Source organism: Muscardinus avellanarius (genome assembly GCF_963383645.1).
Source record: "Muscardinus avellanarius genome assembly, chromosome: 3".
Taxonomy (NCBI): Eukaryota; Metazoa; Chordata; class Mammalia; order Rodentia; family Gliridae; genus Muscardinus; species Muscardinus avellanarius.
Genome location: NC_137788.1, coordinates 89,841,795 through 89,867,957, shown reverse-complemented (window position 1 = coordinate 89,867,957; position 26,163 = coordinate 89,841,795). Strand labels below are relative to the sequence as shown.

The following is a 26,163-nucleotide window of genomic DNA, read 5'->3' as shown; positions in this document are numbered from 1 at the left end:
CCCCAGTACCAAAAGAAAAAAGAAAAAAAGATACCTAGTTCATACCAAGTACATGCTAAGATGACTTAATCAAGAGAGCAAAAAAAAAATTACTAAGTCCTCAGGAAGAAGACAGAAATTCCAGGTATTTAACTAAGCATCCTTTCCCCTTTAGGTCATGCACTAAAAGTGCATTTTACATAAAAAGAGTATTTACTTCCTTGGTAATATAAAAGTCCCAACTTTATTTAAATTTCTAAACTACTGATAGCAGCGTCTTTTCAAAAAAGCATAGATCTATCTGAATTAAAGGAATTTACAAAAATATTTTCAAGTCAGATATTAATTTATTAGCTATTTCCTAGAAGAGCTGAGTGAAACAGATTTTATGTAATTACTAACATAAAAGATCTCTTTGGTCTCCTCTTATAACCATTTTGCATTTGGCGATCAACTGTAAGAATCTGCAAATCTATAAGGAAATTCTATCAGACTGTAATGTATTTTATATGTAAGTTCAACAAAAAGACAAAGAGAAGGATAATCACTGAGCAGATAATGTGTAAAGACAGTATTCTATAGCCTGGCATGGTGATGCACACTTGAAATCCCAGTACTTGAGGGGCCGAAACAGAAGGACAAGTTTGAGGACAGCCTCAGCAAGTAATAAGACTCTCATCAACCTGGCCAGACTGTTTCAAAGTAAAAAAAAAAAAAAAAAAAAAAAAAAAAAAAAAAAAAAAAGGACTGGGGGTGTAGCTCAGAGATAGAATGTAACTGGATTCAATCTCCAGTAAGGGGGGGGGGGGGGATGACAGTATACTATGTAACAGCAATATTTACCTAGCAGAAAGAATAAAAATTCTCAGCACTATAACTTTGTGGTTATCTTAAGAATGTGATGTGTAGTATTCTGTCTGTCTCTCAAATAAATTTTTTTCTTTGTGGTACTGGGAGTTGAACCCAGGAACATTCTACCTGCTAGTTACACCCCCAGACCTAATTTATTTTATTTTTTTTTTCTCTACTTGGAGATGGAACCCAGGGACATCCTACCTCTGAGCTACACCCCCAGCCCTATTTTTCAGTCTTTTTATTTTTGAAACAAGGTCTCACTGAGTTGCGAAGGGCCTCGCTAAGTAGCTGAGGCTCTTCACGAACTGCGATCTGTCTTCGGACTGCGATCCTCCGGTTTCGGCATCCCAAATGCTGGGATTACAAGCATGCACCACCATGCCTGGCTCCTACTTCTTATCTTTTATTTGGAAACATGATCTCACTAAGTTTCTGAGGCTGGCTTTTAACCTGTGATCCTCCTGTTTCAGCCTCCCAAGAACTGGGATAACAAGCATGCACTACCACATCTAGCTCAGGTGGCACATGCTTGTAATCCCCGTGCTTGGGAGGTGGAGACAGGAGGATCGCGCTGGTTGGAAGCCAACCACGCTGGCTTCAGAGACCCTGTTTCCAAATAAAAAAATAAAATAAAATAGGTCTGGGAGTGTAGCCTGGAAGGTAGAAGGACTTCCAGAAACCCCAGTAACACCAAAAACAAAAAAATAAAATAAAAATAAGATGTTCACTTAGAAACTGAAATAAAATGGCAAATATTGCTTTCTGTGTGATAAATTCACCACATCTAAGAAGATGAGTATTTTTCTTCATACATTCAAGGTTTAAGAATAAAATTCAAGCCAACCTCCAAAATCTATATAGAAGTATTGAAAATAAAACCAGATTCTCATGAGAAACCAAAACTATAGGTGAGGGTTGGGGGTATAGCTCAGTGGCAGAGCACTTGCCTAGCACACATGAAGCCCTGGGTTCAATTCCAGAACAATGAGAATGATTAAAAAAAAAAAAAAAAAAAAAAAAAGGCCAAGCATGGTGGTGCACACCTGTAATCCCAGCGCTTGGGAGGCTGAGACAGGAGGATCACACAGGTTCGAAGCCGGCCTCAGCTACTGAGTGAGGCTCTCAGCAACTTAATGAGAGCCTGTTTCCAAATAAAGTATAAAAAGTAGGTCTGGGAATATAGCCCTGAGGTAGAAAAGCCCCTGGGTTCCACCCCAGTACCATAAATAAATAAATAAATAAATAAATAAATAAATAAATAATTTTTTAAGACTATAGGTGACTAGCCGGGCTTGGTGGCGCACGCTTGTAATCCCTGCACTTGGGAGGCGGAGACAGGAGGATCACGTGGGTTTGAAGCCAGCCTCCGCTGGCTTAAGAGACCCTGTTTCTAAATAAAAAATATAAAAGAGGTCTGGGAGTGTGACCCAGAGGCAGAAGGCCCCTGGGTTCCATCCCCAGTACCACCAAAAAAAAAAAAAAAAAAAAAAACTATAGGTGACTACAAAATGTACAACCTAAATTCTCATCAGATAAAGTCTGTGTTCTATCTACCACTACCAGTTCATTGCTCTTACTTGACTATTAATAACTCTACATAGACAACGCTCAAGAAATGCACAAAAACTTCAGGTTCAACCAGACAGAAAATGGTTCCGCTCCAGAGCTCCAGCTCTGAGGAGTCCCTTCATCACCTGTAACAGTGTCTACGAGCAGATCTGAAGGTTTTAGAAAAACCGTCCTAGGAGGGAACTTGATAGAGACTCATTACAACGACATGAAAGGATTTGTGCTTTCTTTCTCATATCACGATTCCAACGAGTTCGGCTCATGTTGCAACTCATCCTGAAAAATGAAAGAGGTTAGCGTGTCCTCTGTGCCATCATCAGGAGGATCACTTTCATCTCCTAGGTGAACCATCACGTAAGTTTCCAAAGACCAAAATGACCTAACTCCACGGTGTGTGCGCAGGAATCCCACTGGGCTGACTTCCTGGTTCAGATGTTTTAATACCACAATAGAAAACACCACTGCAATACTCACTTTTAGTTTCTTGTTTAGTTTACAGCAGTATCTGTACACCATTGCCAAGTTCAGAGGCCCAAAATCTGCATAGAAACTGAGATACAGAAAAGGCGTTTAGTAAATGTATAATTTTCCATAACATCAATGCTCATTTTTTAACTTCACTAGAAATCAAATTTCAATGATCTTCAAGAATAAGGATCCTGCCGGGCATGATGGAGCACACTTGTAATCCCAGTACTTGTGAGGCTGAGATAAGAGAATCGCAGGATCGCGGCCAGCCTCAACTACTTAGTGAGGCCCTCCACAACTTTGTGAGATCCTGTTTCAAACTAAAGAATAAAGCCAGGTGTGGTGGCGCACGCTTGTAATCCCTGCGCTTGGGAGGCGGAGACAGGAGGATCGCACAGGTTCGAAGCCCCCTCGCTGGTTTAAGAGACCCTGTTTCCAAATAAAAATATAAAATAGGTCTGGGAGTGTAGCCCGGAGGTAGAAGGGTTCCCCAGTACAACCAAAAAAGAAAGAAAGAGACGGAGAGAGGGAGGGAGGGAAGGAAGGGAAGAGAGAGAGAGAGAGAGAGAGAGAGAGAGAGAGAGAGAGAGAGAGAAAACGGCAGGAGGGTGTAGCTCAGAGGTAGAATGTCTTGGATTCTATCCCCAATATCACAAAAGAAAAAAAGAATCTAATCTGATTTGTGATAATCCAAGCAACATTAATGGTTTCACCCTTTTCCTGTTATTCTAACAAATCTCTTAACAGGGAACTAGTAGGACAGTTTTGAGTTCCTTTTACCACCCTGCCATGGTACTCAAGTAAAAATTGAAAAGGAGTCAGTTACAACCTGACTGTCACATGTACATGGGCTATACATCCTTCCTCTGTGTGTGTGTGGTGGGGGGGGGGTACTGGGGATTGAACCCACTGGTGTCTTACCTCTTAACTACACCCCCAGCCCTATTTTTTATCTTCTATTTTAAAACAAGATCTCCAGTGGTGGCGCACGCTTGTAATCCCAGCATTCGAGGCTGAGACTGGAGGATCGTGGTTCGTGGACAGCCTCAGCTAATTAGTGAGGCCCTACACAACTTAGTGAGACCCTGTTTCAAAATAAAGAAAAAAAAATAGGGCAGGGGGTGTAGCTCGGAGGTCGAATGCCCCTGGGTTCCATCCCCAGACCTGCAAAAAAGTAAAATAAAATAAAATAAAACAGGATCTCACTAAGTTGCTGAGGGCCTCACTAAAGCACTGAGCTTCAAAACTACGATCCTCCTGTCTCAGCCTCTGCTTTTATTTCTTTATCACCTACTTTGCCATAAAGCTTGTGTACTCTGAGCTTTAATTCCAACTATTCTGTGCACTCTCTATTTATTTATTTTGGTGGTACTGGGTTCCTGGAAACCCTTCTACCTCCGGGCTACACTCCCAGACTTATTTTACATTTTTTTAATTTAAAAACAGGGTCTCTTAAGTCAGAGAGGCTGGCTTCGAACCTGTGCGATCCTCCTGTCTCCGCCTCCCAAGCGCAGGGATTACAAGCATGCGCCACCACGCCCGGCCCCACTCTCAATTTTTAAGTATCTTAAAACCAGTGATCCTTTTTCAGTGTCCATTGCCCTTAAATGTTCTGTATTATAAGACACACTGGCTCTTCTCCCTTGATCCCTCCCCTCCCCTTGCATCTCCAGAACACAGTAACCAACTCATACAACTCCTCTTATCCACGGCTATGAATGTATCTGCTAACACAGTGGAAAACAGCTGTCTCTTCCTCCTGAGGTCAGCGTCGGTCTTCATCTTCAGCTACCTGGTGAACGCACCACGTCCAGGCCTTCTATCAGCTGGAACACAGAATGTCCAAAACCCATCTTTCCTTCAAAATAGTACTTGACACTAAAAAGCATTATGCTCCTCCTGGCCATTCAGGCACAAAACCTCTCAATGACAATAGAGCCAAAAATAAATACTAATCTTATTCTTTATATCAAATAAGTTACTGCTCTAATTCATCTCTTCCCTTTAAGGTCCTTCAACAACAGAACACAGAGCAGCTTGAGTAAACGAAGTCTGGCTCTTCATCTCACACTGTACTCTCTCTCCCCTTCCCGATCTCCCTGTATACCCAGTCTTCAGTCTTCAGAAAGATATCACTTCAAACTGAATGTGGTGGTGCACACTTGTCATCCCAGCAGCCTCCCGCACGCCTCCCTCCTCCTTCCCGGCAGCAGCATCTTCTTCATATATGGACGTAGCATCATTTGAACTGCTTCCTTCATCAATTCTCCTTTTTCCCCTCCTCGGCTCCCTTCCCCAAACTCCTAACACTAACCCACTCTCATGCTGGTCCCTCTCCTTATTTATCAGGCGCCCTTTTGTTTTCTATTTTCCTGCTAGTCTCCACATATGAGAGAAACACATGACCCTTGAATTTCCTGATCTCAGCATAATCTCCCCCTCTCACTGTGTGTGTGTGTGTGTGTGTGTGTGTGTGTGTGTGTGTGTGTGTGTGTTGCTGGGGATGGAACCAAGGGGCATTCTACCTCCAAGCTACACCTCCAGCCCTTCTTTATTTTTTGTTTTGAAACAAAGTCTTGCTAGGTCACTGAGGCTGGGTTCAAACCCGGTTCAAACCACTGATTCTCCTGTCTTGTCCAAGCATAATCTTAATGCAAGCCTCCGCTCACACCGCTGCCCTTGCCTAGAATGCGGTCCTTTTCTCTTTCTGCTCTCCTCTAGCTCCCTCAAAATATGGTTCAAAGCCAACGTTCTCTGGGAAGCCTTTCCAATCTCCCTTAGGGAATACAAACTACCCTGTGCTCAGAATAATAATAATAATAATAATAATAATAATAATAATAATAATAATAATAATAGTCTTTTTAAAGGGCTGGGGCTATGGCTTGGAGGTAGAATGCCCCTAGGTCCAATCCCCAATACCAAAATCAAGAGAAGGAAGGAGGAAGAGGAGGAGCAGGAAGAAAAGGAGTAGGAGGAGAAAGAAAAAGAGAAGAAGGAGGAGGAAGAAGAGGAAGAGAAGGAGGAGGAGAATGAATATACCCTACACATAATACAAAACTTCAGGAAATGAGTCTTCTTTATAAATATTTGGCTTATTAATGCCATAAAGTCAACTTAGCCTAGACCAGACCACAAATTTATTCAATACCTACAAGTATGCAAAAATCCATTCCCTAAATACCCTTCTTTGGGTGAGTCACGTAAGTTTTTCTTCTGCTGATGAAATTACGCCATCATAAATGTCATCACGCGACATCAAACCTGCCAATATCCACATGCCTTAGAAAAGTAACAAATACTGAACTCAGATATTTTATCTACGTTAGGCAAGTTGGTAGATAATATTTTAAAATTTATATTCCAGGAAGCACCAACATTAGCTGTCCCAGTACACAAGCTTCACTAGACAATCAATACAGAGTTGCCAAAAAAAAAAAAAAGAAAATTTGCAGATTTGAAAGAAAAATTCTTAATTTACTTCTGAAGTTTCCCAGTGTGATTAGTTCCCATGTGCTGAAAATACCCATGAATCAAATGGACTATACCTATAATCTAGTTACTGACCAGTATGAAACCAGTCAACAGCCAGGTACAGTGGTACATGCTAATAAACCTAGCAATTAGGAGGGCTGAGACAGGAGGATCACAAGTTTGTGGACAGCCTCAGCTACTTGGTGAGGCCCTCCCCAACTTAGGGAGACCCTATTTCAAAACAAAGAATAAAAAACAAGGCTGGGGGTGCAGCTCACAGGCAGAACTCCCCTGGGATAAATCCCCAGTCCCCCCCCAAAAAGAAAAAATACAAGAACCCACTCAAAAAATCCAAAATGATAATGGCATATATTCACACGGTACTTGGTCCCTCCCCCACCCACTCCCCCACCCCTCTTCCCCCTTTCTCCTCCCTCCCAATACTGAGTGTCCAGGGTAACAATGTTATATTCACAGTATACACATATTTGAATGTAGCTTTTCCATTCATTAACCTCAGCCTTCTTCCTCCCCTCCCCTTCTTCCCTGGCTTTACTGAGGTTTCCCCTCCATTATCTGGAGTCCCTCGGGTATCCCTAATACTTCCCAGCTGGAACATATTAGAGAAAACATATGTCCCTTTTCTTCTGTGCTTGGCTGATCTCACTTAACATCATGTTCTCCGGGTCTTTCCATTATGGTGTGAGGCTACAGAGCACCAATACAATTTTAAAAATTGATAACCATTGTGTGTGTGTGTGTGTGTGTGTGTGTGTGTGTGTGTGTGTTGCTGCGATTGAACCCAGGAGCATTTCTACCTCCGGGCTACACTCCCAGACCTATTTTTATACTTTATTTGGAAACAGGGTCTCACTGAGTTGCTGAGACCCTCATTAAATAGCTGAGGCTGGCTTCGAACCCGTGCGATCCTCCTGTCTCAACCTCCCAAGCGCTAGGATTACGAGTGTGCGCCACCACGCCCGGCTTCCATTTTACACTTTAAATGAGAACAAAGTTGACTTGTAACCCTACTGGAGCCAATTCCTTAAAAATTATAATTTTATAAAAATATTAAATGTGTATGTTATCACCATAAAAAAATAAATAAATCCAAAGTGAGGGCTGAGGGTTTAGCTCTACAGTACAGTATGTACTTAGCATGCAAAGCCCTGGGTTCAATTTCCAGCACCAGAAAAAAAACTATAAAATTGCTTATAAATATGTACCTACCCAGCCTTGATTAAGGCAACCTTGTCTTGTCCTTAGGCTATTGGAGCAACTTTTTGACTAAGATGCCCTGTTTTTTTCTACTTTAACATAAATGTTGATATTTGTAAAATTTTAAATTAAATTTAGAATTTTTAGTTATTGTTATTTGAGCTATTTAAACTCATTTTGAACAAGCCTCAGAAAAGCACAAAGAATATAAGTCATCTAATTTCAGTTTCTTAGTAACAAACCAAATCCAATCTTAAACTCAACGCCCTACCGTTTCTAACAATGAAGTCACTAATCTACGTGTACTTTTAGAAGCAATACGGTAAAGCTTTTACCAAACACCAGGAAAATAACTTGGTATGCTCCAGTAACACAGGGAAAAGTGAATCAACTGCAGACCTCATCTCTAAGTTGATCTGAGTTGCTTCAACGTGGTAGTCATTATCTAAAGTTAAATAAGTTAACATTTCAGTTTCTCATCACTTATAAAGTGTTCAAAAGCCACTTGTGGATCAAGGCTATAGAACTGGACAATGTAATACGCTAATGAATCATACTGATAAAGAAAGATAAGAACAGAAAACCACAGAACACTAAGATGTTGCCACATACCAGGAAAGAGGCATAGAGAAATGTTTAGAGACAATGTCCTTTCCCTTTAGAAGCTCAAGTATTTCCCAACAGTGATGTGAGGCCCTGGTAATTTTTATTGCCTTATGTTCAAAGGTCTGACATTAGCTGGGCATGGTGGTACATGCTTTTAATTTCAGTACTTGGGAGGCTGAGACAGGTTCAAAGTCAGTCTCAGCAATTTAGTGAGGCGCACGCACACACACACACATGCGCGCGCGTGGTGTGATATTTTTAAAAACCCAGATGGGGACCTAAAACAAAATAAGAGAAAGAGAGGAGAGTCCCCACTCTCATTCGCCATCTCTTCACAACTCAGTGAGACCCTGTTTCAAAAATAAAAACTAAAAAACAGGGCTGGAGATGTAGCTTGGAGGTACAACACCCCTGAGTTCTATCCCTGGTACCACAAAAAAAAAGTCAAGTTGCAAGCCAAGCATGGTGGCACACACTCATAATCCCAACACTTAGAAGGCTAAGACAAAGCCAGGCATGGTGATAATACACATTTGTAATCCCAGTACTTGAGAGGCTGAGACAGAAGGATCATGCAAGTTCGAAGCCAGCCTTAGCTACTTACTGAGGCTCTGGGAATTTAGTAAGACCGTTTCCATATGACATATAAAATAGGTCTGGGAGTATAGCCTGGAGGTAGAAGGCCCCTGGGCTCCATCTCCAGTACCACAAAAAAATGCCCTTGGGTTAAGTCCACAGTAACCAAGCGGTGGCACGTGCTTGTAATCCCAGTACTTGGGAGGCTGAGACAAGAGGATCGCAGGTTCTCAGCGAGCCTCAGCTACTTAGCGAGGCTCTCTGCAACTTAGTGAAACAGGTTTCAAAATAAAGAATGAAAAATAGGGCTAGAGGTGTAGCTCAGAGGTAGAATGTCCCTGGGTTCATCCCCAGTGCCACACACACACACACACACACACACACACACACACAATAGCAGTATCCTCCAAAGCACACTGAGATCTGAGATCATGTGCCTATGTGCACATTTCCTTCTTCCTAGATTATCAATACCCCTCCAGTCAGATGATAAAGTTCCTGTTCATGGCTGAAAGTTGTAATTATCACTTTTTCTTTCCTTCTTTTTTTTTTTTTTTTTTTTTTTTTTTTTTTTTTTTTACTGAGAATTGAACCCAGAGGCATTTTGCCTCCAAACTACACCCAAACCCCTTTTTTTTTTTTTTTTTTTAAATGGTGCTGGGGTTTGAACATAGAGTCTATCTCTGAGCTACATCCCCCAGCCCGATTTTATTTTTTATTTAGGAACAGGGTCTTATTAAGTTGCTGAAGCTGACCTCCAACCTACAATTCTACTGTCTCAACCTCCTAAGTCCTGGGATTTTAGGTATGTGTCACCATGCCCAATTCTATTTTATTTTGAAAGAAGGTCTCGCTAACTTGCTGAGACTGGCCTCAAACCCACAGTCCTCCTGTCTCAACCTCCCAAGTACTGGGATTACAGGCATGTGTCAGTACATCCAACATAATGATGACATTTTTTTTCCCCTCTGTGGTACTGGGATTGAACCCAGCTAGGTTGCTGAGAGTCTTACTATGCTGCTGATGCTATCTTCAATCCTGAGACCCTCCTATCTCAGCCTCCTAAGTACTAAGATTACAGGTGTAAGCCACCATGCCCGGCTATGATCACATTGTGTGTGTGCGTGGTACTAGGGATGGAACCCAGGGGCGTTCTATCTCTGAGTGACACCCCCAGCCCTACTTTTTATTTTTTATTTTTGAGACAGCGTCTCGGTGAGTTGCAAAGGGCCTCACTAAATAGCTGAGGCTGTCCAGGAACCGCGATCCTCCTGTCTCAGCCTTCCGAATGCTAAGATTATAAGCATGCACCACCACGCCCTGCCTATGATCACATTTTTCTTTTGGTGGTACTGGGGTTCCTGGAAGCCCTTATACCTCCAGGCTACACTCCCAGACCTATATTATATTTTTTTTTTAATTTGGAAACAGGGTCTCTTAAGCCAGCGCGGCTGGCTCCGAAACAGCGTGATCCTCCGGTCTCCGCCTCCCAAGTGCGGGGATTACAAGCATGCGCCACCACGCCCAGCCTGATCACATTTTTAAAAGGATCTAATTGCTGGGTGTGGTGGCACACACTTGTAATCTCAGCACTTGGGAGGGTGAGACAGTAGGTCACACAGGTTCAAAGCCAGCCTCAGCAACTTAATGAGATCCTATTTCCAAATAAAGTATAAAATAGGTCTAGGAGTGTAGCCTGGAGGTAGAAAAGCCCCTGGGTTCCACCCTCAGTACCACAATAAATAAATAAATAAATAAATAAATAAATAAATAATAAAAGGATCTAATTGCTCCGTGAACTCTAACCTAACATGAGAGCACAAGTCAAGAGTTTTTGCTCAAGCCCTTCGCCATAACCACCTACAGTCACGCTGATGCCAACATCTGGGAAAGAGCGGCTGGACATCTAACAGGCGTCTCCCACCCACACAGCAATCTAGGTGGAACTAAAGACCCGGCAAACCAAAGGATTCCAGTCCCAACTGGGTTGCTGTCCCTCACCTACCAAGTGAAGATCCTGAACTAGCGTCTACATTCTTCCATCATGCCATATCATGCATGTATCATATTCCAAGTTCATTTATATATAAATGCATACTAGAAAGCCTAAGACTTGCTATCTCTACCAGAGAAAATATTCCAACAGCTCAACCCCTTTCTCAAGGGCCCAACCCTATTCCAGGCACTCTATCTGGCTACAGAAGGAATTTCCCTCAGAAGTCTCTGGAAAGAAGCATAGCTTTTCCCCTAAAATTCTCTATGCTTTCTGCACCACTTGACTAGCAAACCCACAGACTAGAAAGCAGCTGTGTATACGAGGAATGTGACTGTCGCTGTTATGTGCTTATCTGCATAACGTGTGATGTATTGAAATCATGAAGGAAAGAGAGCTCATTTTCAATCCTCACTCCTGTCCCTGGAGGCACCAGCTAGGCGCTTATGAAGGTCCACCAGACTTCTCCACCTGAACCTTCTCAGGCCCCATGAGACCTCAGCCCCTGCTTCTGAAAATGGGTGAGTGCTGCCACTGGGTCTTAGCGCCAACAGACCAGAGGGTCTCAAGAAATCCTCCAGAACCCTGGTCTGTAATTCCATGACTTCCCTCTTTGGAGCAAGTCAATGAATGAAAATCCCCTTCCGGAGACTCAGATTAATAAAAGCACAAATTGACTTATTCAGGAATGTATGGTAAAATTAACATTTATTCCCACAGAAATGTTCTCAACCAGCATGAATTAACCCCAGGCTTGGAGCTGGGCATGGTGGTGCACGCTTGTAATCCCAGCGCTTGAAAGGCTGAGACAGGAAGATCACACTGGTTGGAAGCCAGCCTCAGCTACTTAGTGAGGCTCTCAGCAACTTAGTGAGACTCTGTTTCCAAATAAAGTATAAAATAGGTCTGGGAGTGTAGCCCAGAGGTAGAAAAGCCCCTGGGTTCCACCCCAGTACCACAAAAATAAATAAATAAATAAATAAATAAATAAATAAATAATTAAATAACCCCAGGCTCGGTGGCAGGCACTCAGGCCAGAACTCTACACAGCATACTCCCCGTGTATGAAAACAGAGTAGGGACTGATCCTGTACGTGAAAGACCAGCACTCACGTCTCACATAGCAGATGGAGCCCCAGAGGGAAAAGAACTACTCTACAACGTGGGGCAGTAATCACGCTGCTCCCTATAAGTTCTTGGACTTAAAACCAAAACCCTCAGCCTTGCCTTCAAGGCCCAGGGTGGCGTAGCCACTACCATCTCTTTGGGGCCTCATTTTATACCATTCTCCCCTTTTATTTCTTACTAGTAAACTCCAGCCACAAGGATACTTTCAGTTTCTCTCTCAGGCCCTTAGCACGTGGTATTCTCTCTGACTTAGTTAATAGTGGTGTTCTCTCTGACTTAGTTAATATCCACTCATCCTTAAAATCTTAGCTCCAGTAGCATTTCTATTTGGAATTCTCTGAGCCTTACCCAGTCCCTTCCTGTCTGGTATCTGCTCCTTACACATAAAGCCACTACCTTGCTTCTTGTGGGCTTTTTTTTTTTCTTCAGCCTGTCAAGAACTGGGGTTACAAGTGTGCACAACCACACCCAGCTTCTTGTGGGCTTTCAAAGAAGAGGTCTGTCTTTCAGAGCACTTACAGATAATCTTATGCCTGAATATTTGATGAATGTCTTCCCTAGGACTTCCTGGACACTAAGCTCCATGAGAACAGGACTGGGTTAAAAATTTGTTCCCAGCTGGGTGAGGTGGTACACACCTATGATCCTAGTACTTGGAAGGCTGAGACAGGAGGTCAATGATTTGAGGATAGCCTCAGCAAGTAATGAGACTCTCAACAACTTAGCAAGACCCTGTTTCAAATAAAAATAAAGTCAGGCATGATGGCACATGCTTGTAATCCCAGTACTTGGGAAGCTGAGACAGGAGGATCACAGGTTCAAAGCCAGCCTTGGCAACTTGTCGAGGCTCTCAGCAACCTAGTGAGACCCTGTTTCCAAATAAGATATAAAATCAGGCTGGGGGTGTACCTCGAAGGTAGAATGCCCCTGGGATTGATCCCCAGAACTGCAAAAAAAAAGAAAAAGAAAAAGAAAAATGGGGAAAGTACTCGTTTACAAACCCACAGGCAGAGCTTCCAGGAAGAGGCCTTTTAAACTTTTTTATTTCATATTCACCCAAGAGAATAAAATATTTTTAATATTTCAGATTAATTTTGCTGCCAAGAATCAATAATTTGACAAAAGGGATATTATGCATGGTGTATGGCTTCAAAACTCCCTTAAAACACAGAGAAAAATGTACACAATAAAAAAAATCAGCTATACATGGATCCCAATTTAGAAATCTCACAATCTGAAATATAAGTGGATTTGAATCATAAGTAAGTCCAAAACAAAGTCTGATTGTTTCTTCTAAAGCCTGCCACAAAACCCATGCATGACCTTTAGCGATGTTTCTGAAAGCATCCCAGTCTTCCTCGGAGTCTATTTAGTCTTATTCCATACCCAGTGCAAATAAACCATAGCCAGTACGTTGGCAGCGATGTCAAATTCAACTGGACAGCAAGCAGCACCAGGAACGTACTGAATGCCTAGTAGTAAATTAATAGACACTGACCAAATCAGTTCAAGCCACTGAAAGATACAAGATGTCTTAGAAGATGTCTAATAAGATGTCTTATTCCTTAGAAGCCCCTGAAACAACTTCTAATTACAGTTAAAAGTGTTTAGTCAATGTATTCATAAGGATGGGATCTGAGTATTATAGAAAAAAAAAAAAACCATTCCTTTAAGGGGTGGATCACTGGGTATTGAACTGAACGGCGTTCTACCTCTGAACTACATCCCCAGCACTTTTTATTTTATGTTTTGAAACAGGGTCTCGCTAGGTTCCTGAGGACCTTACTATGTTGCTGAGGCTGGTCTCATGCCTGCGATCCTCTTGTCTCAGGCCCCCAAGCACTGGGATTACAGGCGTGTGGCACCACGCTCACAGTAACAATCTCTTCCTTTCTCAGACTCCTAATACATAAATCTACAGCCTTCAGCATATGATGCGCCATGCTCTACATTTCTACTTCTTGCTTTATTTACGTGTGGGTTTCCAAAGCATTAGCACAGCGCTCTCTATCAAAATCTATCCCAGGCCGGGCATGGTGGCGCACGCTTGTAATCCCAGCATTCGGGAGGCTGGGACCCGAGGATCCTGGTTTGCAGACAGCTTCAGCTACTTATCGAGGCCCTCTGTAACTCAGTGAGGCCCCGTTTCAAAAGAAAAAGAATAAAAAATAGGGCAGGGGGTGTAGCTCGGAGGTCTAATGCCCCTGGGTTCCATCTCCAGACCCACAAAAAAAAAAAACCCATCTATCCCATCTACATGTTAGTCTCTCAGATAGTGCTTTTCTAACACTTACAGGTTTCGAGTTATGCTGTTCATGTCCCATAAAAATGTGCTGAATGTTTTGTTTTGTCTTAAGCACAAAGGTATTTTGAGCTGTGGCTAAGTAAGTCATTTACTTTGGGCTTGGGAATGTGCTTATGAACTTACAAATGAGAACATCTGATGTCTTAGGAATCTACTTCAAGCAAAATAATGAAGCCGCCCAGTGGTGACCTGGTATGGAAAGCACTTGGGTGCACACAGCACCCCTTCAGGCTCTCCCGCAGCCCCCGTGCGTGGGACTCTCCAGCTGCCTGTGGAGGCCCTTGGTGCAATTTTGCATAAAAACGCAAACTGAAAAAAACTGAACAAATTATCATTATGAAGGTTATAGATGGACTACACATCGTGAATGCCTAAGAGGTCAAAACAGCATGTATTTAAATGAATCATTATCTGGAAAGTAAAATTTTACTCCAGTGGGTGGCAGAATGAAGAATTGAGGGCCAGGCTAGTTGTGGTGACCCATAACTGTGATCTCAGTATTTGGATGGCTGAGACAGGAGGGTCACCGGTTCGAGGCTAATATCAGCAACCCAGCAAGACCTTTTTTCAAAATAAAAAATAAGCCAGGTGTGGTGACACACGCTTGTAATCCCAGCATTTGGGAGGCTGAGACAGGAGGATCACGATTCACGGACAGCCTCAGCTATTTAGTGAAGGCCTTTTGCAACTTGAGACCCTGTTTCAAAATAAAGAATAAAAAATAGGGCAGGAGGTGTAGCTCGGAGAGCAAACGCTCCTGGGTTCCATCCCAGACCCATGAATAAATAAATAAATAAATAATAAATAAAAACTAAGATAAGCGATGGGACTGTAGCTCAGTGGTAGAATGTCCCTAGGTTCAATCCCTGGTACCATAAAAAAAAAAAAAAAGAAAGTAATAAGGGCTAGTTAGAGTGTTGCTTAGAGGCACAACCTTTGCATACCATGAGCAAGACCCAGGGTTATATCCAAACACTGCAGAAAATAAAGAAAAGGCTGTGAATATATACAGATAGTCTCCTTCTTCAAAATGTTTAGTACACAATAGGACTGCCTGTATACACAGGTATACACACACACAAGCACATGTCTAAAACTTGTGTTCAAACACAGGATACAAATAATTGGCCTAAACAATACCAGGTTGTTTTTGCAAACTTAGGATGGACAAAAGGAGTAAAAAGAAAGACTTAACTCTATCCTTTTTTTCTTTTTCTTTTTTTGGTACTGAGGCTTGAACACAGGGGCATTCTACCTTCAAGCTACACCTCCAACTCTATTTTATTTCTGTTGTAAAGCAGGATCTTGCTAGGTTGATGAGAGTCTCACTACTTGCTGAGGCTGTCCTCAAACATGCCATCCTCCTATCTGATATATGCATGTCCTACCACTGTCCCACCGCGCCCAGTTTAACCTTTAATCTTTTTTTTTTTTTTTTTTTTTTTGCAGTATTGAGAATAGAACCCACGGGCATTCTACCTGTGAGCTATACCCTCAGCCCTATTTATTTATTCTTTATTTTTAAACAGGGTCTAGCTAAGTTGCAGAAGGCCTAAGTAGATGAGGCTGGCTTCAAACCTGTGGTCAGGTCCTCCTGTCTCAGCCTCCCAAGTACTAGGATTACAATCATGCACTGCCATGCCTGGCTGAAAAGCAGTTTTATGGGCTTAGAGAAAATTTGAACCCCGGTTCTGGAAAAAAAAAAAAAAAAAAAAAAAAAAAACCTGGGCTTCTTTTGTTTTTACATGTCCTACTGATATACAATAATTAATTCAATTTCTCTCTTTTCGGCAACTCACTGAAAGGAAAAAAGGAAAAATGGCACCCACGAGAGGAAATTAGATTTTTTTTTGCTATTGATTTTGGTACTGGTAGTTGAACCTAGGAGTATTCTACCTCTGAGCTATACCCCCTTTTTTGAAACAGGGTCTTGCTAAATTGCTGAGCTTGTCTCAAACTTGCAATCCTCTAGTTTCATCCTTCCAAGCAAAAAAAATAAAAAAATAAATTAAAATTTTTAAAAAAACAAACTTTAATTACCTCCACACATCCCAGATACGACCTGGACATGGCTTGTACACACATTGTTAGTGGCACCTTTTCATAAAGCTATCACCTCTAGGGTCAGAGGGTCAAGCCTCTCAAGGGGTGAGGGCAAAGCTGCCCTCCCCCCACCAGCCTCGGGGTCCAGACACCTGGGAACTTGCTGGAAGACTAACAGCAGGGACTCTGGGGCAGTCTGCCTGCTGCTGGCTGGTGAGGCTGCTTCTGCTCTGTGGCCTTAGGCAATATACTTAGCTTCTCTGGGCCTTCCGTGTAAAGGGGTGATAACAAGAGCAGTAGCGCTGGGGCTGCTCTGAGGATTCGCTGAGTGGGACACGCTGCCGCTGTCCTTGTGACTTTACTACTATCCCCCAGGTGAAATCTGTCCTGACTTCAACCAATTCTCTTCTTCCTGTATCACAGCAACTCCTAGTGAGAGCTGAGGTACAGGATGATGACCCCACAGCTCTATTAGATCAGATACACAGATACAGGTGCGCGTGTGCATGCACCTGAGTGGTACCCAACTCCCCAATCATCCTACTTGCTACATATACATATTAAACTTAAAATAAAAATTGAAAGTCGGGTGTGGCGGTGCACACCTGTCATCCCCATAGTTGGGAGACTAAGAGGAGGATCATAGGTTCGAGTGCAGCTTGAGCACTAAGAGAGGCTCTCAGCAACCTAGTGAGACCCTGTTTAAAAATAAAAAAATAATAAGGGCTGGGGGTATAGCTCAGAAGTAGAATGACCCTGGATTCGAACCCCAGTATTAAAAAAAAAAATGTCCCTGGGTTACATTTGAACTCAAACTCATGTGACAGCCAGACAAGATAAAAGAAATCATTCATCTACAAGTTATATATGAACAGGCGCAGTAGCGCACACCTGTAATCCTAGTACTTGGGAGGCTGAGACAGGAGGATCACAGGTTTGAGAATAGGCTCAGAAGTAGTGAGACTCTCATCAACCTAGTGAGACCCTATTTCAAAATAAAGATAAAATGGAGCTGGGAGGGCTGGGCACAGCGGCACACACCTGTAATACCAGTACTTGGGAGGCTGAGACAGGAGGATCACAGGTTCATGGCCAGCCTCAGCAACTTGTAAGACCCTGTTTCAAACTAAAGAATAAAAATAGGGGTGGGGGTGTAGTGCGAGGTAGAATGCCCCTGGGTTCAACCCCCAGTAAAAGAAAGAAAGAAAAGAAAAGCTGGGGGGTGTCGTTTGGAGGTATAATGCCTCTGGGTTTAATCCTTAGTGCTACAAAAAATTTTAAATATTAAGTTATTTGTCTAAAATTTCCTGGATGCATTCAGAAGACCAAGCTGCTTTAATAAATTTTAAATGAGAATTGATTATTTAAATCTTCCATTTAGCTAATTAGTCCTCATTAAAGGCTGTTCATTCTTTTTTTTTTTTTTTTTTGCGGGTCTGGGGATGGAACCCAGGGGCATTTGACCTCTGAGCTACACTCCCTATTTTTTATTCTTTATTTTTCAACAGGGTCTCACTGAGTTGCAGAGGGCTTCACTAAGTAGCTGAGGCTGACCGCGAACCACGATCCTCAGGTCTCAGCCTCCCGAATGCTGGGATTACAAGCGTGCGCCACCACGCCCGGTTATAGCTGCTCATTCTTAACAAGCTAAAACATTGGTGAAATCAAACCCTGTCCCTTCGTCCTGAGCTGTACAAGCTGTATGCCAACGCCATTCGCCATTCGAGGCTCAGACTTTGGACGCTAGTCCCCCAAGCCCCTCCAGCAGATGTAAAGAAATTCTCCCCACTCCCCCCAAAAAAATTGGTAAAATTTCTTGGAGTCACTTCAGAAACTGCCTAAAATCCAGGTCCCAGAGGACCTCCATGAAGAGCTATCTCTCCTGCATTTCAACACCTTTCCTTCGCAACCCAAATACAAAAAAAAAAAAAAAAAATTTAAATGGACAGGCTGAAATGATGCCTTCATTAGACCATCCTTCATAGAGAGCTGGCTTTCTATGCCATTAAAATTCAACCCAACACCCAGAATCACCATTAAGAGGGGCACCCAAAGGTTAGAACAATGAACATGTTGATTTTGCCAACTCTTCAGTCAAAAAAGTGAAAACCAAGTTATTAACAGTAAGTATCCAGCCAGGCATGCTAGCAGATGGTTATAATCTCAGTACTTAAAAGGCTGAGACAAAGCCGGGCATGGTGGCGCACACTTATAATCCCAGTATTCGGAAGGCTTGAGACCAGAGGATGGCGGTTTGCAGACAGCCTCAGCTACTTAGTGAGGTCCCCTGCAACTCGGTGAGTCCGTTTCAAAATAAGGAATAAAAAGTAGGGCTGGGATGTAGCTTGAAGGTAGAATGCCCCTGGATTCCATCCCCAGTACTGCAAAAAAAAAAAAAAAAAGAGGCTGGGACAAAAGGATTGCAGTTCAAGGCCAGCCTCAGCAAGTTAGTGAGACCATGTTTTAAAATAAAAAATAAAATGGGCTGGAGGTGTAGCTCAGAGGTATAAGGCCCCTGGGTTTAATCCCCAAGACCACAAAAACAAACAAAAAGTCAAGCATTCAAACTCTCAGTCTAATAGCCTTCCCTCATGGGGCCACTTTGTTAAAAGTTCATCTGCTGGCTTTCTCAGAAGGTTGCCATTTAAATCGCAGAGTGCTAGCATTCTTTTATAACTAAATAAACATCTGCACAAAACACAGCCTAATATTTAAACACAGCCTACTATTTAAAGAGTCCAGTCAGTAGTTTCTAAGGTGATAATTTAGCCAGAAAGGCAGCATTTCATTGAAACATTCAGCAAATAATTACACAGCCATAAGGCTGAAAACAAGGCTCTGTGTGATAACACATATATTAGCAGGTCTTTCCTTAGACTTACGCACATTGCAATATGACGGTCAAGCCCTTGGTCCCCACAGGACATCCTCACACACAGAATCCAAGTTACTACACATCCCTCTGTACTAGTATTGGGAAGAGGTTTTAAAATGTATTAATGAAGCCAGACGTGGTGGCGCACGCTTATAATCCCCGCGCTTGGGAGGCTGAAACAGGAGGATCTCACGGGTTCAAAACCAGCCTTAGCTACTTAGTGAGGCTCTCAGCAACCTAGTGAGACCCTGTTTCCAAATAAAATATAAAAAAGGTCTGGGAGTATAGCCCGGAGGTAGAAAGCCTCTGGGTTCCACCCCCAGTATCAACAAAAATAAAAAATTAAAAAATAAAAAATAAATAAAATGTATTAATGTACCGGTAGTGGGAAAGATTTCCAATTTTTTTGGTATTTTATATTATATATATATATATATATATATATATATATATATATTTTTTTTTTTTTTTTTTTTTTTTTTGGAAACAGGGTCTCACTAGGTTGCTGAGAGCCTCACTAAGTAGCTGAGGCTGGCTTCAAACCTGTGCGATCCTCCTGTCTCAGCCTCCCAAGCGCGGGGATTACAAGCGTGAGCCATCACACCCGGCAAGATTTCCAATTTTAAAAAATATGTCGTTTGTACTAGAAAAACCAGGACTGGTAGGAAGGAAGGACTTGTAATTTACATTTCTAAAGAGAAGGAAGAAAGCCAGAGCCAAGGAAGAGGTTTCTTTACATTTCTAAGAGACAAATGGGGAAACAATTTAACACGTCTTGGGGGTAAAGCAAAGGTGGAGAGGTCTGTAGGACTGCTCCCTCCTCCCGCCCCAAATCCAGCTAGAGATAGCAGAAAGACTGGGCTAGAGATAGGGCAGCATATCTACAGATCAAAGGACCTGGCGCAGAATTGGTCTGAATAAAAACACTTGGTATACTGGAGTTCTTCGGTATTTTCATTCGAATTGCCCCCTCCCCGTGCCCCTCCCTCGGGCACAGGGCTGTGACTATCTCCTGAATTTCTATCTTTTAATAAACTTCTTTAAATCTTCAGCCACTGTCCAAGCTATGCATATTTATTCTTAGCTTAGGACAAGAATCCACGGTTTTTCTGTTTTTCTGTTTGTGTGGTTGTGGTGGGGGAATTACTTCTCCCCTCACACACCGAACATATTTCACCACAACACCTCCATGGGCCTTGCAGTCTCTTTTCTCTGTTTCTACAATGTGAAGCTGAAGACATGGATTCTACTGCCTCCCTCCCTCTGCATCCCTCACTCCCTGAGCGCAGGTCCTGCCCTTGTTCCACCTGAGCCTTATGGGCCTTGGTCTCTCCTCTTCTACCCCAGAAACTTCAGCATTCTTACAGCTTTTAGCATCTCTTTGGGAAACTCCCAAACTTGAGAACCTCAAACGCATATGTTATGCAGCAGTGATGTGAACATGAATTCAGATCTGACCAAGATGGAATGCTTGATGTCCCCACCAAAGTCAAGTCTCCCACCTGCTTCCAGTTTCAGTTCATGGTGCCGCAGCTCTCCACGGGGTTGGCTTAAGAACCCAGAGGCATTCTAACTCTGAGCTACAGCCTCAGGCCACACTAAGTTGCAGAAGGCCTCACTAAATAGCTGAGGCTGGTGGCAAACCAAGATCCTCCTATCTTCTTGGACTCCCAAGTACTGGGATCACAAGGGTGCGCCACCACGCCCAGGTACTCAGACCTTCACCATCCCACCCACTAGATCTATTACCAAGCCCCGTGGATTCAGACCCCATCTTCCCATGCCATCATCCTATCTAGGCACTTGTTTCATCCCGCTGGGCATCCCAAACTGTTTCTCTGTGGACTCTGACCTCCTCTGTAATCTGTCTGAAATGATGCTATCATATTGTTTGAGAGAAGATGAACCAGACGGCTCCGTTTAAATTCCAGCTCTGCTACTTTCTACTTCTGTGGCCTTGGGCAAGTTACTGAGCCGCCCAGATCCTTGTTCTCATCACTGAGCAATGGGATGACCAGACCCAGCGGGGCGTGGTGGCACATGCCTGTAATCCCAGTACTTGGGAAGCTGAGACAAGAGAATGGCAGGTTCGCAGCCAGCCTCAGCAACATAGCGAGGCCCTCCACAACTCAGTGAGACCCTGTTATCAAATAAAAAATAAAACAGAGCCGGCCATGGTGGCGCCCACCTGTAATCCCAGTACTGTGGAGGCTGAGACAGGAGGACAATCTCAGCAAATGAGAATCCTGTTTCTAAATAAAAATAAAATAGGGCCGGGCGTGGTGGCGCACCCTTGTAATCCCAGCATTTGGGAGGCTGAGACAGGAGGATAGCAGTTCGCGGACAGCCTCAGCTACTTAGTGAGGCCCTCTGCAACTTAGTGAGACCCTGTTTCAAAATAAGGAATAAAAAAATAGGGCAGGGATGTAGCTTGGAGGTCAAATGCCCCTGGGTTCCATCCCCAGACCCACAAAAAATAAAATAAAATAAAATAAAATAAAATAAAATAAGGCTGGGTGTTGGCTCAGAGGTAGAACACTCCCGGGTTCAGGCCCAGTACTATCCCCTCCCCACAAAAATAGTACCTGTCTCCTAGAATTGTTGTGAAAACAAAATGAATGAATAGTTTCATAGCACCTAGGTGAGCATGTGACATCCTGTAAGTGCTCAGGAAATGTTCACCATTATTTGCAGACATATCACACCTGGCCCTAACTCTCAGGGAAGCCCCATGGCATACCACCAGGGTTCTCACCCTACACTCAATCTGTCCCCAGGTGACCTCTCAGTTTCAGATTCCACATCTCCCCATGTGACCTGCAGACACAGCAGGCAAAGCAGAGGACTCGCTGTCCCCTCAACACAAGCCCTGCACTGACCTCCTCATCCTCCTCCTCCCTTCTCCCCCCTCACATCCCTCCCTTGAAAAATCCTGTCAGGCCTTCAGGCCAGCCAGACTCCTCCAGGAAGCCTTTCCTGGGCCCTGCGCAAGACCTTCCTGCAAATGTCTCCCTGTGCAGGGGGAGGTTTCTCTTCGGGCTGGTTTTGCCCAGGACCTCCTGCGGGACCTCCTGCTGCCATCCTCAATCCCTTGCTAGCCAGGAGCTCCTTGAAGGCCAGATGCATAATCATTATTGTTTTATTCCTTGCACCATCTCGTGTAGAGTGCAAGGAGTTGGAATGACAAAAAAGATGGGGTTCTGGGTAGGCAGAACCATAGCCACAACTGTGGCAAAGGAGGGCAAATCCAAACTACATCCCCCAAGCCGGGCGTGGTGGCGCACGCTTGTAATCCCCATGCTTGGGAGGCTGAGACAGGAGGATTGCAGGTTCAAAGCCAGCCTCAGATACTTAGTGAGGCTCTCAGCAACTTAGTGAGACCGTTTCCAAATAAAATATAATAGATCTGGGAGTATGGCCCATAGGTAGAAAAGCCCCTGGGTTCCACCCCCAGTACCACCAAAAAAAAAAAAAAAAAAAAAAACTACATTCCCCTGTCACTGTCACATTGGGTCACTCATCATTATTTTTCTTTTTGGTGTGTGTGTGTGTGTGTGTGTGTGTGTGTGTGTGTGTGTGTGTGTGAGACAGACAGACAGACAGACAGACAGACAGACAGACAGACTGACTACAGATTAAACCCAGGGGCAGTCTACCTCCAAGCTATACTCCTTTTTTTTTTTTTTTTTTTTTTTCAGAACTGGGAATTGAACTCAGGGCATTCTACATCTGAGCTACATCCTCAGCCCTATTTTTTTTTAATCTTTATTCTGAAACAGGGTCTCACTAAGTTGTGGAGGGTTTCACTAAGTTGCTGAGATTGGCCTCACGCCTGTGACCCTCCTGTCTCAGCTTCCCAAGTACTGGGATTACAGGCGTGCACCACCATGCCTGTAATCCTCCTCATCATCATTTCAAACCACAACCAGACTCACAAGATGAACCCATAGACAGGCCTTGCCAGCAAGTCTTTCCTTGCAAGACACTTGCCGCTGGTCAGGGTGGCGCACACTTGTAAAGCCCGTACTTGGGAGGCTAAGACAGGAGGATCGCAGGTTTGTGGTCAGCCTCAGCTACTTAGTGAGGCCCTCCACAGCTTAGTGAGACCCTGTTTCAAAATAAAGAATAAAATAGGGCTGGGGTGTAGGTCAGAGGTAGAATCCCTGTGGGTTCAATCCCCAGTCCTGCAAAAAAAAAAAAAGACACTTTCCAAAAAGTAGACTAGATACATGAAGAAGACGATTTGTAGCTAGCCATATTCTAAAACACCAAGATTAAAACTACACACACATACACACAAACTTCCTTTTATATCAATATCAGAATCAAAAAGCCATTGTAAGATGTGTTTAGTTGACTAGATGAAATTTTCTGCTAGAGCTCCTGCCTAGCAATCCCAAGAGGAGTGACTCCGACCTCGATGACTGGAGCTTGTTCAATGACATATTAATAACCTCTGGCACTCTACTCACTGCAGAATTGAACGCAATGGAAGAAACTGCGCCCCTACCTTCAAACTCACAAAAACAAGGCCACAACAATGCACATTCCCAACAGAGTGCGCGCTCAACACTGCCCACAGTGATGTCATCCAGGTGCCCAGGGCCGGGGAGCAGGCAGCCGTACTGCAATCGGACACCAGGGTTTTAGACCTCACCCAGGCAACCCTGGGCAGTCCTGAGCAGGAGCAAAGGGCTCTTTCATTCCTATCCCAGCCATTCAAAAAGTGTCCTCCACCCAGCAGCAGAGAGAGATGTCCCAGAGATGTCAGCTTCAAGAGCCCCACAAGGAAGTGAAAAGTAAAGACTGTTTCCATCAAGTAACAGATATGCTCTTGAAGGTGTAGAATACTCACTCTTCAAAGACCGGTGGTGCCCATAAATCCTTGGGCAGAACTGCCTGTCTGTGTGTCTCTCTCTCTCTCTCTCTCTCTCTCTCTCTCTCTCTCTCTCTCTCTCTCTCTCTACCTGAGCTACATCTAGCCCTTTTAAATTTTGTTTTGAAACATGGTCTCACTAGGTTGCTGAGAGTCTATGTTGCTAAGGCTATCTATCCTCAAACCTGTGATCCTCCCATCTTAGCCTCCCAAGTTCTGGGATTACCAGGCATATGCCACCATGCCTGATTGCCAGTATTCTAACAGGACAGGTCCTAGGAAGTTTATTATGGATCATTTAACTATAGTAACTGCACATTTGGTTAGGATAACAAGAAAGTAAAATTAAATCTTTAAATTAGAATATAAAGGCTCCTCTGATATACCAGCTCTTTTAATAAAAGAACATAAACAAAATTTCTTATTCCTTATCATCTACTACTTTTATTGAATGGGGACTAATCCTCCTTCCCTTAATATTCAACAATGCCTAAAGAATGTAAATATCCTTTTCTGTAGACTAATGGTCTTTCACAGAAAACAGTTCCCGATTCTTATTTTACACTGTCAATTTCTAATCCTACAGCTGTAAAGTAAATGAGCACTCCTATATCACTTCCTCAAAGGCAAAGAAAAGAATACCATGAAGTTTGGGGCACCTAAGTAAAATAAAACTCAGTCCGTAATTTGTTATCCAGGCAAAATCTTCCTCATAGAAAGGACTTGGATACAGCTCCCCTGGTGCTCATGTGCCCCACTTTCTGAAAACAAGCTGCACAAACAAAAACATCCTGCGATACAACAGAAGCCTTGTGACTGCACAGCAGAAGCACCTGTAACACACACACTGCACCGTGCCCTGTGGATGCTCCAGAAATACTTGGTGACTGATTCACAAGCCAATTAGACTCTGGCCAGGACCAAGTGTGTACCTGACTGATCCCACTCCGGACAGGGTTAGGAATCTACTGCTGCTGCTTATTATGGGGACAGAACAACTAATATATACACAAGTCTAAAAGGGCTGGGGTGTTGACAGGTTCAAATGGTTACTTTTCCCTGAACTTCTAAAGCAACTGAGCCTAAAAAAAAAAAAAAAAATAGTATTGTATCCTGCACCCCTGGAAGAAAAGTGAATAAAACTGCCATCAAAGTGCTAGCATATTGTTCCCTCACCAAAAAGCCAAGAAGCTGAATGGTTGAGAGAAAATAATAATAAATAATAAAAATGATAATCATAATAATAATGGAAACTTACTTTTCATAGACCAGCTCCTCATCGATGGAGAAAAAGTGGGTATTTACTGTGCTTTTTGGTCTATTCCTTAAAGTAGCAAAATATAACCGATCTGAAAGACAGAGGAAAACATGTGAGAAGTGAGACTGGAGGGTGACGATAATACCCGAATGATCAAAAACAACCAGGGCTACACATCACTTAAAGAACCCCATGAACACGTGGGATTCGGGCCAAAACCTGATCTCTCCCGGAAAGCGACAGACCCAAGATCACCACAGCTGAAGAAAAGCGAGAGGAGGCCCTGACCCATGCACTCAGCGGGGGGCCGAGCGCCCGCCCCTCCCGGGTTTCAGGCCGGCGGGTGTAGACAGGAGCTGAGGTTACCCGCAAAACTGGAGATGCAAGTTTGCTTCCGAAATCGTCCTGCGTAAGGGGAAGAGAGAGACGACCCCCCCCCCGCCTCCCGCAGCACCCGAGACTTGGAGAAGAGGAAGCGGGAGGACAGACAGGAGGTGTGGCTGCGGGTGTCCCCAAAGGGTTCGCCGCAGCGGGGTCCCCGCGGGCGCCGGCGCTGTCCCAGCCCCGGGGATCTGCAGAGGGATCGCGGGGCCCCATAGAAAGACAGCGCCGCGGGAAAGGCGGCGGGGTCCTGGGGGGCGGCGGGCGCGGGCCGGCCGGACAAAGGCGGGGGCGCCTCACCTTTCACGAACTCGCACGCCCCGCTCAGCTCCCCCGACTCCGCTGCCATCTTAGGCGAGGTCCGCTCGGGGGCGCGCGGGGCGGCGGCCACTGAGGTCAGCGCCCCCGGGCTCAGCGCGCGCGGCGCCCCGGGGACATTCCGCGGGGACCCCCGGGCCGCGCCGCCCGGGGCCGGGGACTCGCGGCGCCGCGCTCTCGGCCGGGCTCGGTCCTCCCGCCGCGCCCGCGGTGCGCATGGGGGAGCAGCTCCGCCCGAGCG

At 44.0% G+C, this 26,163-nt stretch overlaps 1 protein-coding gene across 1 annotated transcript in view; it reads right to left on the bottom strand.

The window, feature by feature from the left end:
- Positions 1 to 25,953, bottom strand: part of CDC14A (cell division cycle 14A) — a gene marked incomplete at both ends in the record, with an annotated part of 169,007 nt that extends 143,054 nt beyond the window's left edge. Inside the window, 3 exons of the mRNA XM_080691478.1 lie at positions 2,878 to 2,953; positions 25,224 to 25,314; positions 25,905 to 25,953. Coding sequence (XP_080547604.1) covers positions 2,878 to 2,953; positions 25,224 to 25,314; positions 25,905 to 25,953 — 216 coding nt within the window. The remainder of the gene's footprint in view (positions 1 to 2,877; positions 2,954 to 25,223; positions 25,315 to 25,904) is intronic.
- Between the last annotated feature and the right edge of the window lie 210 nt (positions 25,954 to 26,163).